This window comes from Larus michahellis, chromosome 21 (genome assembly GCF_964199755.1).
Source record: "Larus michahellis chromosome 21, bLarMic1.1, whole genome shotgun sequence".
Classification (NCBI taxonomy): Eukaryota; Metazoa; Chordata; class Aves; order Charadriiformes; family Laridae; genus Larus; species Larus michahellis.
In genome coordinates this window covers 4,366,951-4,383,582 of record NC_133916.1, presented here as the reverse complement: position 1 = coordinate 4,383,582, position 16,632 = coordinate 4,366,951, and the positions used below count along the sequence as shown (strand labels likewise).

Here is a 16,632-nt window from a genome sequence, read left to right as displayed (position 1 = left end):
CCCTTTTGGTGCAATCTTCTGAAGGAGAGAAATTACACTGTCCTAAGACCTGGGGTTTATGGCTTTTTAAGGCTTCACCTCTGTATTCATGGCCGATACGGTGTACTTCACCTCCATCTGTCTTGGTTTTCTAATCAGTAGAAAAACACGTGTGTAAGAGAAGATGTAAAAGAAAGTAAGCAGTACCTATGATTCTGCAGTCCTCAACCACATGTTCCACCCGTGACTAGAGAAACCTTTCACTAAAGCTTTTGCAAAACTGATGGTATTTCAAAAGGCACTTTGTCCTCACTGAACATATTTCTAATGAACCACAGTTTTTGTTGGAAAATTCTCAACCTTCTTAGCTATCAGGTGGACACAGGAAGAAATGCAGAGGGAAGGACAAGACTTCCTACTGCTTGTAGACCACACTGAAAACACACTCGGGCTTTATTTAGGTGCTTTCCCACTCCTGAAACTTCTAAGGACTCAGCCAGTTTTGCTTGTAGAAGATACAATTTCTTTTATTATGAACATAAAAATTACTATTTTCATTCTACATTCTTCCCCTACCCAGCGAGGGATTTTCTCATGAAAAATGCTTAATCCAAGTAAAAAAAGATATAAATTTTTAATATATACATACATACATGATGTCTCTGTACATTTGTTATTCTGTACAACCAAGTCACCAGCAGAAGTGACAATGGCACATGCAGAACATTTTTGCTAGAGATCTAATTTCAGATTGTTTGGCAGGGACACCTCCATTCTCACTGAAACAATGACTCCTTTTTATCTTCCTCCTCCCTGGGTGGCAGGGGAAGAGAGAGGCCTGGGAGGATGCCTTAACTGAACAGAGGTGAACACGTACACACATAATTCTGATCTGCCTGGTGACTGCAACAGACTTCTTGCATTCAGCCACTACTCTAGGAAACCACGAGCTGCCCGGCAGTCTGTAGCAGGCAAGTCTTTGCTGCCTCTCTCAGCACCACATTTTCATCCAAAAGAGATGCTTGGGAGACCAGACCAAACTACAGGAGTCTTTTGTCAAAGAAATTTAACCCATATTTTGCCTAAGGAAATGACAATTAAAGCAAAACCCTCCAGAACCAGCTAACAATTACAATACGCCCACCACCAGTCATTTTCACTGCTGAAATAAAAGTCTTCTGCTCTGGGGAAATAAAGGTGGAAAACAGAGCAACTTCTGTCAATAAAAGCCCATATTTGAGAATGGGCAAAATAAAAAAGTGGGATCAATAGCATGGCCTTACAGACTGCAATCAATACAGCTTTATTCCATATTCCAAGTTTTTCAGCACAGCATCTTTCAAAACAGCTGGTGAAGGCGTGAACTCTCAAAGGAGTTGCGCTGTGTTGAAACTAACAATAGAACTGAAAAATAGCCTGAAGCAGCTGTTAAATCTTGCCATTCATACTGCTACAAAATAATCTCAAAGCAGAACAGGGTAAACACCACACTTAGCGCTTTTAAGTTAGAAGTGCATCTGCAGTCAGAAAAGTGAGAATAAAATGCCATCTTAGCTCTGTATTTACACTTCACTCTCTTAGCGACACATCAGATGCCTTGAGTTTATAAAACAAGAGTCTGTTTGCTTTCACCTGCCAAGAATCCAAACAAAGAAACCTCTCTGGTATTTTTCTGTCTCTGTTAATACATGCTCCTTAGATTATAAGGCCAGGCAGGGTTGATTGCAGAAGTTTCTTTTCTAGCCTGCCAGACAGCCACAAACGACTTATGCCTTTGTATTCTGCAGAGCCTGCTGGGAAGCACTGAGCAGCAAGAACCTTTGTGTCCCCCGTCTCTTCAGAGAGTAAATCCTGCCGACACCGAGAACAAACTAAAGTAAACGAGACAATTCCCATCTGTAACCCAGTGGCCTTCAAGGCTTTTAAGGCAATTGACCATTGACCTTTCCAAGTCAGCAGGAGAGAAGAGGGGAAAGAGGGAGCATTGCAAACCAGGGTGAGAGTGTAGTTCACTATGCAGAGAGAGATAATTTTTCTGCTTCTGCCGCTCAGCCGGAGTGCCTCTCCTGTCTTGCTCCATGCCTCTCATCCACAGCAGCGGAGGTGAACCCTCGGGTTTCTCTTCCTCTGAGCAGCCAGCTGGCTACACCTCACTTCTTTCTGCGGATCTTGGGCTTCTTCACTGGCCGGAGGTAGGGATTGTCTATCACATTTTCCTCCCCATTCCGACTGCCTGACAGGGAGGTGTTCTGCTGTAACACTGAAGCATTCTCCTTTTCAGGTCCTGAATCATCCTGCCACGTTAAAAAAAAAACCAAAACCATAACATTAAAAAACCCCATAAGCATAAACAGAGTTTATATTAGGCTAAACAAGGCTTAGAAGTTCAAACCACATAACCTATGGGCAAGACAGACAATCAACAGCCAAGATAAACAGCAACACACAAGGAGCTGCATTAAAGGTGAGGACTCCTGATTTCTAACGCAAGAATATCCCCTTTGGGAACAGTGGGATTCTAGGACAATCCTCTCTCCCCTAACACTGAAATGAAGGTTGTACTGAAAGCTCATGATCCAACCTCATTTTGCATTGCACCCTGCAGAAAGTTAAAGAACCATGACAATGTTTGGTCATTTACACCTGGTAAAATGCAACCCACTGCCATTTCCCACCCACTCTGCCCAGCTGCAAGGAAGACAGGCAAAGAACCAAGTTTCATACGTTTGAGAAAGTCGGGCCCAAGAGACCTCGATCTCTCAGGCTGGGCGTACCGTGCTCATGTGCAGGGGGAGATTCTCGGTGTCTGTCTGGTCGTCTTGCTCAGATGAATCCGTTTCTTCCATTTGCTGCATTTCCAGCTCAGAGGGGAGAAGAGCTGTCAGGTAGGGTACAGTGAAAGGCCTGGCAGCAATCACTAGGGTTAAGGAAAAGGACAGAGTCAGGAAGCTGGGAGAAGACTCCTCGAGTCAGAGATTATGAAGCACAAAGCCAACCTGTTACTTAGAGACCAAATACTTTCACTGGTTCTGGTTTTAAACACACACACTCTTTTCCTGCTTCTCCCAGGGATCAGGAATGAAATATGCTGTCCCTAAAAGATGTCAGTCTCTAATTTCCTATTTTCTGAGGCCCCTTTATGTTTCCAGCCAAGGACACAACATTACACTGACACAAAAACTCCTTCCTGACCTCCATAAAAGGTCAATTATCTCACAGGCCGAAGCATCACTTAGTCCCCCTTAAGATAACACTGACATCCGTGCTGTCAGTGAGCCTTGGGAAGATGGGAATTCTCATCACTGCTTTGCAGACAGAAACAGGAAAACCTCCACTGCCTACCACAAAAACGTAAGGGAGAAGTTACTTGTCTAAAAGTTACAGAGAGTCGGAGACAGGACTGGGTTGAGCTTTGAATTTAGCACCCGTCAGCTAAGGCCTTCTTCCTCAGCAGAAGAAAGTGAGCTTTTGCTGAGGGTGTACCATTTGGCTTTAATTCTGTTTTTCATCCCCATTTTAAATAAAAATTCCTCATTTCCCAGCCTTCCAGTGCCTCAGAAGAGCAAACACAATGTGACCATTCAGTGCTCACCTCCTGCAGTAGCAAGAATTCTAACGGAGTGTATACTCAGCTGCCATTTACAGCACAAAGCATCCTAGATTACTCACATGGGAATGTGCTAACATCATCTTTGAAGAGACTCTGTGTTTCTCCCGTCTTAGCCATGAAACGTGTGAGAGCTCTTTCTACATCACGCCGTTGAGATGCTGCCTTTTCCCGAAGGACTTGATAATCAGATACTGGCTCCCGGTATGTCTGTGGAGCAGGGAGGGAAAAAAGCCCACCACCATTAGTGGATGCAATGCAGACAGCTGAAGTTCAAAACACTACTAGGATGCAGACGCTACAGGCAAGCATTGACCTTCAACATGCACAGATTTTCAGAGAGCTACAGATGCCAATCAGTCAAAAATCTACAGCAAGGGCAACTCGCAAACGACAAGCAATATATTAAGCCAGGAGAAGCAATGTTTTGGATAAACAGTACCAGCACTGCAGTAAAAATACATCGCTCCTAGTGTCATTGACTTCAGACAGACCCCAAATGGCATAGAAGGCTTTTTTCACTCACTGGTGTCTTGATGTAAGTGTGAGGATCTGGAAACTCAGGGAAATGGCCAGGAATGTGGGATGGATGTGGCTTGTTCTGGCCAGCTGTCAGGGCTTTGGGAGTCACGGGCTGGTTTGTCACAGGAGCTACAGTTAAAAAACATGCACACACACAAATCAGCCAGCTTCATTCTGCCAAGAGTTAGGCATAAGGTGCTAGCTTTTACTGAGCTGTGACCCATGTCTCCAGGTGCTATAAAAGGGACAGGACACATCACGCGAGCAGTAGTTTCAGGGTGCGTTTAGCATCCCGAAAGGGGACTGCTTGACCCCTCTCTCCTACACACGAAGACCAAAACCGTCTTGAGGATTCTCATGTGCAGTGAGGATGCTGAAGCAAAGGCAACTGAGCCAGCAGAGGGTACCTTCCTTCAGCTACCACACAGTCATTACAGGAGTGCTTAACACAAACTGCACGTCCAGGAGCACTGGACTGCATCATCCATCAGAAAAGCAGGAGCTCTGTATGCCAGCAGAGAGGAATGTCAAATTATTTCCAATTCCCTGCATAAAAAGAGAAAGGGTTTCCTACATACGGGCAGTGATGACCATCCTCTGGGAGCGCTTGGCATATGCAGGAAGCGTTTCAACATTGAACCCTGAAATAAAAAAGAGGAAACAGAAATCACACAAGGAGTTTATCCTGTTCAAAATCCCTTCCCTTAGGCTTCTCCAGAATTTTTCCAAGGGCTTCAAGTTACATGAAAAAGAAAATCATGCATTCTGTATATATTCATACTGCATCCGCAGCAGTGAGATTTGAGCGCCTGCATGAAGCCCAGAAGAGTGGGCATCACACAAACACCAGAAACACAGGGACAGATTTTCCTACCAACACAGCACACCCAAACCTTCTGCAACGCAGGAGGCTGGGATTGGTGGGACCAGTCAACTACTCACCCATTTCCACAAGAGTAACCACGATATCAGAGAGCGTAGGCTGCGTTCTCGCTGTATGTTCACAGTAGGACTTTGCACTCCTTCCAATCTCAGAAATATCTGGCGGAAAAAAAATAAAACACCACCACATATTTGATTCAGACAGTAACCACAGATTTCTATCAGCCCAGCCCTAGATTCAGAGACATGACTTTTTAGCAAATTCGGCAAGGAATGAAAAATAGATCCCGGAATCCAGCAACTTACAGCCTGCCTATTAAAAATTAAAGCATGTGGAGACACTAAAGATCAGTTGTTTTTCACAAATGCAAAATGCAAATCAGCATCACAAGCACAGAAAAATACAAAACTTCATCATCTCTTGATTTCAGAAAAATAACCCGAGATCCTAGGCAAATCACCCAGAAGAGCAGGAGCAGAGCTGCCAAGCACAGGAACTTCTGCAGCCTTAACTAACAAACCAGGGAAGGGATGCCATCCAGAGGGACCTGAGCAGGCTCAGAGGTGGCCCCCTGCAAAGCTCATGAAGTTCAACAAGGCCAAGAGCAAGGTCCTGCACGTGGGTCGGGGCAATCCCAAGCACAAATCCAGGCTGGGCGGAGAATGGCTGGAGAGCAGCCCTGAGGAGAAGGATTTGGGGGTGCTGGTGGATGAGAAGCTCAACACGACCCAGCAAGGTGCGCTGGCAGCCCACAAAGCCCCCCGCACCTTGGGCTGCATCCCCAGCAGCGTGGGCAGCAGGGCGAGTGAGGGGATTCTGCCCCTCTGCTCCACTCTGGGGAGACCCCCCTGCAGTGCTGCCTCCAGCGCTGGGGCACCAACAGCAGAAGGACACGGAGCTGTTGGAGTGGGGCCAGAGGAGGCCCCAGAGGTGCTGGGAGGGCTGGAGCCCCTCTGCTGTGGGGACAGGCTGAGAGAGCTGGGGGGGTTCAGCCTGGAGAAGAGGAGGCTCCGGGGAGACCTTCCAGCCCCTGCCAGTCCCTAAAGGGGCTCCAGGAAAGCTGGGGAGGGACTCTGGGTCAGGGAGGGGAGCCATGCGACAAGGGGGGACGGGTTTACATTGAAAGAGGGGAGATTTAGATGAGATCCGAGGAAGAAACTCTTTGCTGTGAGGGTGGTGGGACCCTGGCCCAGGTTGCCCAGAGAAGCTGTGGCTGCCCCATCCCTGGAGGGGTTCAAGGCCAGGTTGGACGGGGCGTGGAGCAACCTGGGCTGGTGGGAGGTGTCCCTGCCCAGGGCAGGGGGTGGCACGGGGTGGCCTTTAAGGTCCCTTCCAACCCAAACCGTTCTGTGATTCTGTGAACTTCAGGGGACCAGTGTGACTTTGCTGGACACTCACAGCTCTGTAACATCTCCGTCAGCGTCTCCACCGCCGCCTTCTCTGCGCTCTCGAAGCCGGCCTCGGTGAGCAGGGAGCTGACCACTACCTGCAGAGTCCTCCTCCGAGCCAGGTAGTAGTTATCCGCAGGCGTGCTCGCATGTTTGCTGCCCGACCTCTGCGGACACAGACCCCCAAGACCAGAGCTCAGGGAACCGAAGCTACCCCCGGATCCCGAGGGAACCACCAGGCCTGGAGTCGGCACCCTCCACCCTTTGGGGCGCGGCCCCTTTAAAAAAGCCGCCCCGCCCCCTTCTCTGGCCAATCCGAGCGGAAGAAGATGCGCCAATCAAACCCCGCTGCCGAGCCCCGCCTGCCTCCGGCCACTCAGCCAATCAGCGCCTCCCTCCCTTCAGCCTGCGCCTCGAAGCCCCGCAGGCAGGCCGCAGCCGCTTCAGTGCCATGGGAGGCACCGACCGTTGCCGTTCCGCCCGGTTCCCCCACCACCACCGCGGGAGACGCCCTCCGCCACAGCCCCGCCGCCGCGGTGAGGAGCCGCCGTTACCGTGCCGGAGCTACCGGACGCTGTGTCGGCCATCTTGGAGCCATATAGAGCTGTGCGCATGCGCCAGGTACGGCGGGTGGGAGGTGTACGTTGAGGCGCGGGGCATTGTGGGATTTGTAGTGTGGGATTGAGGAATGGAGGGAGGGGGCTCGCACCGCTGCCCCGCACCGCGCGGTCCCGGTGCGCCCACCGCAAGGTGAGGGTCCCCTGGGCGCTCCCCCGCACACCTGCGTTCCCGCAGCGCCCGCGGGAGGCGGGTGATGAGCGCCGTCTGCAGCCCGGGAGGTGGCGGGAGGCGGCGGGGCAAGGGTCTAGAGTTCAGCCCGCCTTGTTCCGAGCGCCTCGTTCATCGCCTGCGTTGAAGTTTGTGGTTTTCCACTTCTTGGCGGGGCACCCTGCGGGGAGAGCCCGCACCCTGCCTCTACAAAAGCAAAACCTTGCGTAGTGGCATTGCACTTGCCTTAGAATAGCTCACGTTCCCATTAGGAAATTATTTACTAAAAAAACCCTTGAAAAGTACCAGCAGTGTGCCAGGAATCCTGTAACCATGGGAGCCTTTGGGGTTTTCCTGTTGTAAGCGATATGTACTCTTAGTTGAACCTCGGTGTACCAGCTTATGTGCTTAGATCTTTTGATCAAAGCTTTGGTGTCAGTTAAGTGTTTCAGAAAGACAGAACAGGAAACCCCCAAGCTACAACTCCCACCCCTTGCTTCCTGTTTAGGTACATGTGTGGGAGAACAAGAACATTGTAAGAACAAATTACCGCATGTGAGGCAGTGGGGGGGGGGGGGGGGGGAAGAAAGTGATGTAAACAACAGCTGCCACGCTGGAAATTAAAGGTCCTGATCGCATTTGGTTTGGATGGCAACACAGCTTCCACACGCTGCTGGCTTTTCAACAATAGCAGCAAAATCCCTTAACAGATAGGGAAAGCGAAGAGGCAGAGGATGGTGGAAGCTGGATTGTTCAAATCAAACGTGCCCGCAGAAGCAAATTTCTTGATCATCAAAGGTAGGAGGCAACATAGTTTCAGAGACTGAAAATGTGTCAGAGGGCAATCCCTTTTGCCTGATGTGCTCTGGGACATGCACAACTGTTGGCGGAGGGCTGGTGGAGTCTAATTGTGCTGAAGATATGAAAAGTACCTTGAAATGGCTGTGTGAGAGAGGGTCGGTGCTGACTGGGGATCTTGCAGCGTTTTGCCTTTGTGAATTCCCAGGGTGTCAGCGTTCTGCCAAACCGTGAGGCAGGGATGTCTGTCTCTGCCAGGGCTCTCAGCTCCCTGGCATGTTAAGAAAAGAGACATAGGGATGCCAAGCCCTTGTGGCTTCCAGTTGAGGAACTCCTGGAGGTCTGCACGCTAGTGAGTAAGGTGACATTGTAGATGAAGCTAAAAGAAGGGAAATAGGAGTGCTTAATTTTGGTAGGTTGCCATGTCCTGGGTAACTCTTGAGCAGTCTCTGACCTCAGTTGTTTGGGTGGGAAGGGGAGTGAACGCTGGCATGTCAACTGAAAACATGTATGCAGTGCTGCTGCAAAGGTAGGCTTGGGCTGAATCAGAAATGTCTGTAGGAGCACTGGAGGAGTTTCAGACTGGTTGGTACTGTGCATATCACCATGAGAAGCACTGTGCCCAATCTCAACTTGCCATCAAGTTAATAAAACCAACTTACAAGTTGATCTTTTATGAAATCCAGGGGCTGAGTAAATGAGGAAGTGAGTGTGCACAGGTGCTTTTGCTGACGAACGTTGTGTGCATCGGAATACGGAGTAAGGCAGCATTTTCTCCTCATAATATAATATGACAGCCATCACACTCAGCAGCGGAAAAGAAAAATAAATTGTGATTTAGTGGTGTGGAGCTAGATCCTGAAATGTTTCAGGCAGAAGGGAGGTTGGGTAGGAACCCAGTGCAAAGTGAGGGAGTAGCATGTGTTTGAGACGCGTGCAGGTCAGGACTTCAGTCCGCTCCTGTCTCTGCTACTGACTTGCCTAAGTCTCTCTTTCACTCCCCTATCTGTGCAGTGAGGAGCATGGGGATATTATTTAGCTGAGTTATTTCACTGAGATTGTGAGGGGTGCAATATAAATACAGCACATAATTGATCCATACCTCCTGATTGTTTTATTCCATGAGGACAGTCTCTTCTTGATCGCTTGTCTCTGATACTCTGTAATGTCGCTTTTCAGCCTGTTATTTATAGCAACTTGTCTAGAGTGAAACAAACCTGGCTTTCAGTCCCTGCCTTCTGGAGTGTTTATGCATTTAACTGCTTCATGTAAAACACAGACACAATCCTGAAGAATACAGCACCCTTCTACTCTGGAGAATTAACCGCTGATCTGTGGAGCCACTCAGCTCCCCTCTGCCCCAGCTGACTCTCAGACTTTTTTCTGTGCCATGATTGTTTCCACCCATGTGGATGGAGGGCATCCAATGTCTTCCTGAGCCCACCTGGGGCATCCTTCTGGGAGCTGGAAAGTAGAGAGGCTGAGCAGTTACTGAGAACATGGGCACAGTCTTTCATCCTTCAGCTTTTGCAGGAAAGGAGCCTTGCAGAGGCAAGACTTCAGAAGCCCCAGCTAGTTATTTTAAGTCTCTGAAATGCCCGGCTCCTACTCAGGCAGTGCTGAGGGAGCCTTGCCTAACCTAGCCTGTGTTCCCATCAGGAACCAGATACCCCACAGGACAGTTCAGGCTGGGAGGGACCTCAGGAGGTCTCTAGTCCAGTCACCTGCTAGAAGCAGGCTCAGATGAGGCTACCAAATGTAAACCTTCCTGTGCCCACTTGCATCATGCAAGCTCCATCTGCAGCTGAGGAATCTGCCTGCCAGGACAGAGGCAAGCATATATTTCCTGCTCTGGCTGAGCTGTTTGTCCTGGCTTATGCATGTCCCTCTGCATGTGATGCCTTTTGCTGATTTTTTTTTCCTTGTGGGTATTGCATTACCTGATTTATTCATGTGTGGGAGCTATTGTGTTAATAAGAGTACTTCAGTCCTGCACTGCCTGCTTTTTTCCTTTTAGTCTCTTCGGAATATTCTTTTTTCCTCCTTCCCAAAACTTCACAAATTTCAGAAAACAAAGCTGTTTAAGTCTCTAGTTCTTTGCACTCCAGGGGCTTTGGTTGGGGAAGGGGGTGGTGAGAGAAGTCCCGCAGTGAGGGATGCTAGGGGAGGCTGGGTGCTGTGGTCAGTGGGGCAATGCATTGTATTATTCTGGGCTCTGGTCCTGGCTCTGCAGCCAGTCTGCTGAGTAACCATAGGCAAGTCTCTTTGCTCCTCTGCATTGAATGTTCCCATCTGTAAGTACTGGAGTTCCTTGTGAGATGCTTTCAGAGCTGATAAAAAGCAGCATTTGACATTAAAATATTCTTGTTGGTGGTACAGTACCCTTGGAAAGCTCTTCCCAGAGCAGCGCAGTCCATGTTGGACTTATCACAAGCAGAGGATCCAGCGCCTGGCTGAAATCCACTAGTCCACAGATTTGCAGACAGTCCTAAAATTATGGGTACAACATCCCTCTTTATGGTGTGGGCACATAATTCTTCCCTTCTGCATAGCTCTCTTCTGACTTGTGGGGTGGGAATAGAAAATTTCCATAAAGGTCCAGTTACTCAGTGATTTAAGAGATTCTTGCATGTCTCTCAAGTACCGACTGCTCTGAAGTAGCGGCTAGCAGCCACTAGAGGAGACTAGCCAGCCGAGACAAGCAGGGAGTAGTAAAAATGAAGCACTTCAGTGCCATACTGAAAGATGTTGCCAGGGATCCAATTTGAAAGGGATGGAATTTGGAAACAGAACCCTGCTGGCAGTTTGTGTCCGTAGGTGGAGGGCAGCATCGTTATTTCAGAGCCCATGTGAAGTGGAAAAAGACACTGTTGCTGGAAGAATTTGCCAATTTAATGTGCCAGTTTCCTCTGGGGTGCTGTGAAATCGGTCATCTGGCAGCAAAATGAAAAACTGCAGGATGGCGATAGTCTGTGTGCCTTCCTGGGCATGTTGTGTTTTCCCAAAGATTGGAACGTTTCCTCTTGTTTCCCGTTTTTAGCAACAACAAAAAACACTTTCACATTGGTGTCAAACTGAGAAAGGAAAAAAGTTCATGTTTTACTCTGAATCACATGCAGATTATTTAAAAGAAGAGGTAGGAGTTAGGATTCCCAGATGCGTTGACACTAAACAGTTGTGTGACCCCAGACAAGAAGAACGTTAACCTTGTTGAGATACAGCTGAATAGTTATTCTGACATGTACAATCCCGGAGGGGAAACTGTAAAGCTTGTTGAAATTCAGGTTTGAAAAGAATAATGGGAACTGACGACTGTGGACTCTTTGGATAGGGAAAGCCCAAGGCTTTGTAATTTTTTGAGCCTGGGAGGTGCTCAGCATAGCAGAAGAGCCTGCACAAGGCTGGCTGTGTCACCTTGATTTTTTAAAATCACAGCTTTGAGAGAGGTGGTTAGTCAGATGGAAATTACTGAGCTCAATGTAGAGGTGAAATTTTGCAGTGTGTGTTAGACAGGAAGCCAGGCCAAGTGATCTAATGTCCCTTTGCGCTCTTAAATTTTGTTGTGCCTCTGGCTCGCAGAGAGATGTGCCTTGGACAGGCCCAGAGCAAAGGATGGAGCTGCTGCAGGTTGGTTTCCTTGCAACACCCAGCCCCGAAAGGAGGCAGCTGCCACCTGCCTGGTCTGGGTCTGCCCAAAGCCACCCCAGCACCGTTGCCACCAGAGGGCATGTTGTGACCAATATGTTATTCTTGAGCAACTTAATTCAGAAACCAAAATTGCCAGTAGTGAATTAATTTAGATTCTTATACCCCTTAGCTGTGAGGATGCCACTATAATCCTCCCTGCACCCATTTGTTGTTGCAAAGCTCCAATGAGCCCCCCGAATTCCTTGACTAACCAGATCTGAGGAGTTTTGTCATGAAGTTTGACAGTGACAACCACTCGATATGCAGAGGAAGCTGCTGCTGGGCAAGGAGGGAATAAACTGCACATCTGTGAATCTTTTGTTGGTGTTTTTTTTTTTCCCCCAGTGACATTAGCTTATGCCTTGCAGAAAAGAAAGCTCAAATGCAGAGCACTCATAGTCATGTTGCTGCTATTGTTTTTTTATTATTTTATTTATTATTTTGAGAAATATTATTTGTTGGTTAGTGTTTTATCCTCCTGTAAAACAGTAGTGGTGTTATTGTTGGCAATATACATGTGTGTTAATTAAAGACTCTTGAAGTAAAAGCTTTGCAGATTTCTTGTTGGTTTTGTTATTTAGTGGAGGAGGCTGATCTTTGGCAGAAAGGACTGTCCTGCCTGGGCTCAGAGTGAGGTGTGGGGATGCGGATGAGCTCTCGGGATAGTGCTGAGGGGTCACATCTGGAATTTACATCCACCTTTCAAAAAGATGTAACATGCACAGCGGGTGGAGAAGAGTTTCCAGAATGCAAAATGCATCTCAGTGTGTGAGTTTGGCGTTCCAGCCATGGAGGTTCTCAGAGTAAAGCTTGAAGCCGTTTAGTCAAACCTATAAATAACCACAAGGGGAGAAGGTGTCTGGTGGTAGAGGGCTCTTTGATCTAACAGAGTCATAACAAGATCCAGGTGCTGGAAGTGCAGATCAGCACGGTTAAAACAGGAAATAAGATGCATCTCTTCATAGGGGAATGTAACTGGGCTCCTCGAGGGTGCAGTACGCTCCCAAATGCGTCAGTCTTCATTTGGAGCCCTGACTGTTGTTCCAGAAGATAATGCTGTAGTTCAACTGCAGGCTGCTGAGCTAGACACAGAAATGAGGTGTTTATAGCTGTTTCCTAAGCAGGCAGTCGGAGCTGGGTGCTAGCATCCCTTCTGAGGTTATACTGTATGGCAGTGTTTGTGCTGGAGTTAGACCCCAAAGGGTCCCTGGCTCTCCTCCCCTGCCACTCGGGCAGGGTCCCCCACCCTTACTGATGGCACCGTGGAGATGCGTCCAGTGTCTCCTTCTGCGAGTTGTGCGCTGTAGGGATGAGCCTACAACAGCAATGAGATCGCAGGAGCTCCGTTTGGCCAAACTGGAATGTCAGGGTACCTTTACTGCTTAAAGCAAATCTGGGGTGATTGATGTTTGCTAGGCCTTTTATTTCAACACTATTCAGCTGATGTAAAAATTGTTCCTTCCCATTCCACCAGCTCATAGCTATGTTTCTGAGTCAGTGCCATGTCTAATCCACCAAGCATGTAAACCCACACCTCCAGGCTGTCCAGAGTTTCCGCTGCCAAGAACTATTGCAGATCTCTGGTCAGCTTGTCCTGCCTCACCACTGACTCAGTGGAAGTTCTTCTCCATTCTGTCCCTCTGTTTGCCTGACGCTTCAGGGTCCAAAGGGGGTGACGCGGTGGATAAAGTCTGCTTTTGTGCAACCAATTAGATGTGAACTTTATTTTCTGAGGAACAGCAGATGTTAGTTTGCGGAGAAGACAGGCAGAGGAACACTGCCAGGTTTAGAGGATGCTCTCCAGTGCAGATTCTTACAGACAATGCAAGTGGTCCTTGCCTTCCCTTCTGCACTGGAGAGGATGATGAGTTCTCTGCCCAATCTTATCTGCAAGCTGTCATTCTGACTTCCCATCCTTGCTTTGGGCAAACTGTTTGCAGCTGCTTTGGACATGCCAAATGCTGGATGTAACAGCCACTGATGCAGTCCGTTGGTATCAGGGATGCTGTAAATCAAAATATCCCCAGCGGTGTCAGGGAGAGCCAATGGCAGATTCAACAGAGAGCCAGTACTTGTCTGGCCGAGCCTCTCTTCTGCCTTGTCAAGGGATAATGATGATCTGGATACTGGGGACCCTTAAAACCAGCTAGAGGGACTCTGGGAGAAGAGGCACATTGCCCAGGCCTTGTCCCTAGTATGGATTGATCAGTCAGAGCCATATGTCTGACCCTAAAGTCTCTCAAATCATGTTGTTCATCCCTGACCAAGAAGTGGCAAATGCAACGTGTAATTGCAGCAAAACTAGAATTATCCCCGTTTGCTGACCCCTGTATCCACATTTGGCGTATTTTGCCTTAGGCCGTGAACCCATTCCCCACCTCAAGTATCTGCCTGACTTTTAAATGTCGTCTTCAGACCTTCAGGCTGTCAGAAGAACTACTGCCTAGCAAGGTGGGCACTGTCTGTCTTGTAAAGCAGATGTCAGCATTAAAGCTAGGCCAGGACAATGTCTGTCTCCTGCACGTTTTTTGCACACTTCCCGCCTGTGGCTAACAGCTTGCCAGCTGAAGCCATCTCTGCTCCAAGCCAGAGCTGTTTCGCATGCCTTTGATATTTTGCAAAGGGTAAGGTGTTGCTGCTGGCCCCAAAGGGTGACAGCCTTACCCCCGAGCATGAGCACCAGCCGCTCTCAACTCAGAAGAGGCCACTTACCACATTTGGGTTTCTTACTGCTGTCTTTGACAAATATCACTATCGTTTCAGGAAACCACACGGTGGGTGTTGTCTTTTCAGGGTAGGGGTGGGGAAGGAATCCTGCTCCTCCATGCACAGGCCCAGGGATAGGGCTGGGGGTGGTGGGATACCTCTGCTCTCCAGGACGGGCTTTGGGTAGCTCCTCAATCAGAGCAGGATGAAGCTGCCCACACTTTCCCTGGCAGGGGACATCCAGGGCCAGCATGAGTAATTCCCGCAGATCATGGGCTGCGCCGTGAGTGGGCTGACCTGGCTCTGCTTCAGAGTAGAAGAACACGAAAGTTTGGAAAATTCTACTGAGCTGTGGTTGTGCGATGTTGCCTATCCCAGCTGGGCTTGAGGTACTTTTTTTGAGCTCTTCCTATTTCCGAAGGATGAGGAAGCTGTTTAGATGGATTCTGAAGAACCCACATGCCTCAGCTGGGACTCATGCATGGACGTGGCTTGCTAAAATTCTCCCAGGTCGGACTGAGGGTTTTACTGTCTTTTGGAGATGCTTCCCACGGTGATGGGGTGATATGGTGGAGTCTCCTTTTGTCTGCTACTGGATTAGAACATCAGGCTTAGAGGGCCTGGTTCTGTCTCTGCTCTTGGCTTTTGTATATATCAAGACACTTCCCTTTTCATGCTTGTTTTTTTTCCCCATCTTTAAAATGCAGGGAGGGGGGAATGGCTTAAGAACCATCAGTGAATTGACTGGAAGAGTTGCCAAGTTAGGCAGCTGCTTACTGTTACAAGAGTGTGTGACAATAGTGAGGTTGAGAGGAGTTGCTGTCACCTTTACTTGTCCATTGAATCTGTCATTTTAAGAATAATGGCATTTCTTAGCAAAGGACTTTGAGGAAATGCCTATAATTGTAAATTTGAGCTCAGTCTGATGAAAGTCACTTTTTTTCATCCCAGTGGGATCCTGGAAATACAGAAGCAGTAGCAATGGATGAAATGTAGGAACTTCTGTGAATTTATTGGACCTTCTCAACAGGTTCAAGCTGAGTTTAGAGCTTGTGTTTGGACTGATTCTTGTTTGATCAAATCCAGCTCTCTGTCCCCGTTTTCAGATGAAATGAAAATTGTCACTATCAGGGCAAGAAGCTGATAAAAGTTTCTTCCTGAGAACAAAGCCTGAAGTGTATTCATCTGTGTTCGCAAAAGGATCTTAAGGGATAAGGAAGGCTTCTTGGGAAGAAATCCTGAAATAGGCAGTGGGGAGGGCAAGGAGAGGGAGGTTTGTTAAATCACTTGAATAGCATTGCTTTTCTTTCAAGGACTCCTTCCCCCCACCCCCAAAAAAAGAAAGAAAAAAAGCAGCTGTTTGGTTATTTCATTATAGCCTTTCTTGATTTTTAGGAGCTGCATTGCTTAGTGTCTCTAAAAATCATACACCCTTCAAAAAGTGCCTTTGCTAGCACAGAGGCATATTCAAACCAGAATTAGATGCTTAAGTATCTTTGGGCAAATGGGTGGAGAGTCCCAGCCAGCCATGTCTGTACACCGTCCTTTGGCTGTGGAAGAATCCCATTGCCCAGGTGAGAGGTACGGCCAGGTTTTCTTCATACTACTTGCTCCATGACAAGCCTTGGGTGTTGAAAAAACTTTCTACCCTCTCCAGCCTGTTCTCCCCTTCTTAAGAGGAAAGAGAAGCTCCAGATCTTGTCTGGAATAAGCCTGAGGTGGGAAAACTTCTGTGTTCTCCCAACAGCTCTTTCCACAGGTACCTGAACCAAAAGCTGTTAGTCTGTGGAACTTTTGAATTGATCAGACCTAATGGAAACCTGAAACTGAACCCCACCAGACATCCACAGTCCTCCGGACTCATGGTATAATGTCACTCCTCAGGCCCTTCATATTAGCCGGGCAGAGCAGTTTGTTTCTCTGGGGGTTTCAGAAGCAGCAGTGAGACAGACACACAAGGGGTGAGGCAGAGATAGTGGGTGGCAGCAGCTGTTCAGGATGTGTTGCTGATTCTGTGGCATCTCCCACCCTTTTTGGAAATCGAGAGTTTGGAGCAAGACAGAAAGAAAGAAGAAACAGCCACCGATAAAGCTTCACATAGATGACAGCCCTATCCTCAACGGGCTGTGACCCGCGGCCTGTCTCTGGGGATCCACACCAGCTGGGAGGCAACGATAGCCTTTGCTGCTTGTTCTGTCTGTTCACCTCCCCACTCTGGGCATGGGGACGGATATCATCTCCCTTCCTTCCTCCTCCCGCATGTCTCCGTCTCTTCCTCTCGAAGTCTGAAGTTT

At 48.3% G+C, this 16,632-nt stretch overlaps 2 protein-coding genes across 3 annotated transcripts in view; one reads left to right on the top strand and one right to left on the bottom strand.

Moving 5' to 3' along the window:
* Window positions 1–588: 588 nt before the first annotated feature.
* TAF8 (TATA-box binding protein associated factor 8) lies at window positions 589–6,993 on the bottom strand. The gene is made up of 8 exons (XM_074564194.1): window positions 6,934–6,993; window positions 6,390–6,546; window positions 5,051–5,149; window positions 4,687–4,749; window positions 4,113–4,237; window positions 3,649–3,796; window positions 2,754–2,896; window positions 589–2,273 (listed from the first exon to the last, which is right to left on the bottom strand). Exons 1-8 carry the CDS (start codon window positions 6,991–6,993, stop codon window positions 2,130–2,132), a joined length of 939 nt encoding a protein of 312 aa, XP_074420295.1. The 3' UTR covers window positions 589–2,129.
* The window catches only part of CCND3 (cyclin D3), a 47,521-nt gene continuing 37,713 nt past the window's right edge, over window positions 6,825–16,632 (top strand). Inside the window, exon 1 of one of the 2 annotated variants that reach the window (XM_074564196.1) lies at window positions 6,825–7,000. In XM_074564196.1, coding sequence (XP_074420297.1) covers window positions 6,992–7,000 — 9 coding nt within the window. In that variant the 5' untranslated portion in view covers window positions 6,825–6,991. Of the gene's footprint in view, window positions 7,001–7,738; window positions 7,946–16,632 lie in introns of those variants that run through there. The other variant, XM_074564197.1, reaches the window with a different exon arrangement.

Excerpts from the sequence above, each read along its gene's own strand:
- TAF8 (XM_074564194.1), bottom strand. The coding sequence starts at position 6,993 with ATGCGCACAGCTCTATATGGCTCCAAGATGGCCGACACAGCGTCCGGT. Across the intron at positions 4,750-5,050 it reads GGTTACTCTTGTGGAAATGG|GGTTCAATGTTGAAACGCTT; the intron begins GTGAGTAGTTGA and ends TTTTTATTTCAG. Across the intron at positions 3,797-4,112 it reads ACACTTACATCAAGACACCA|ACATACCGGGAGCCAGTATC; the intron begins GTGAGTGAAAAA and ends CCTGCTCCACAG.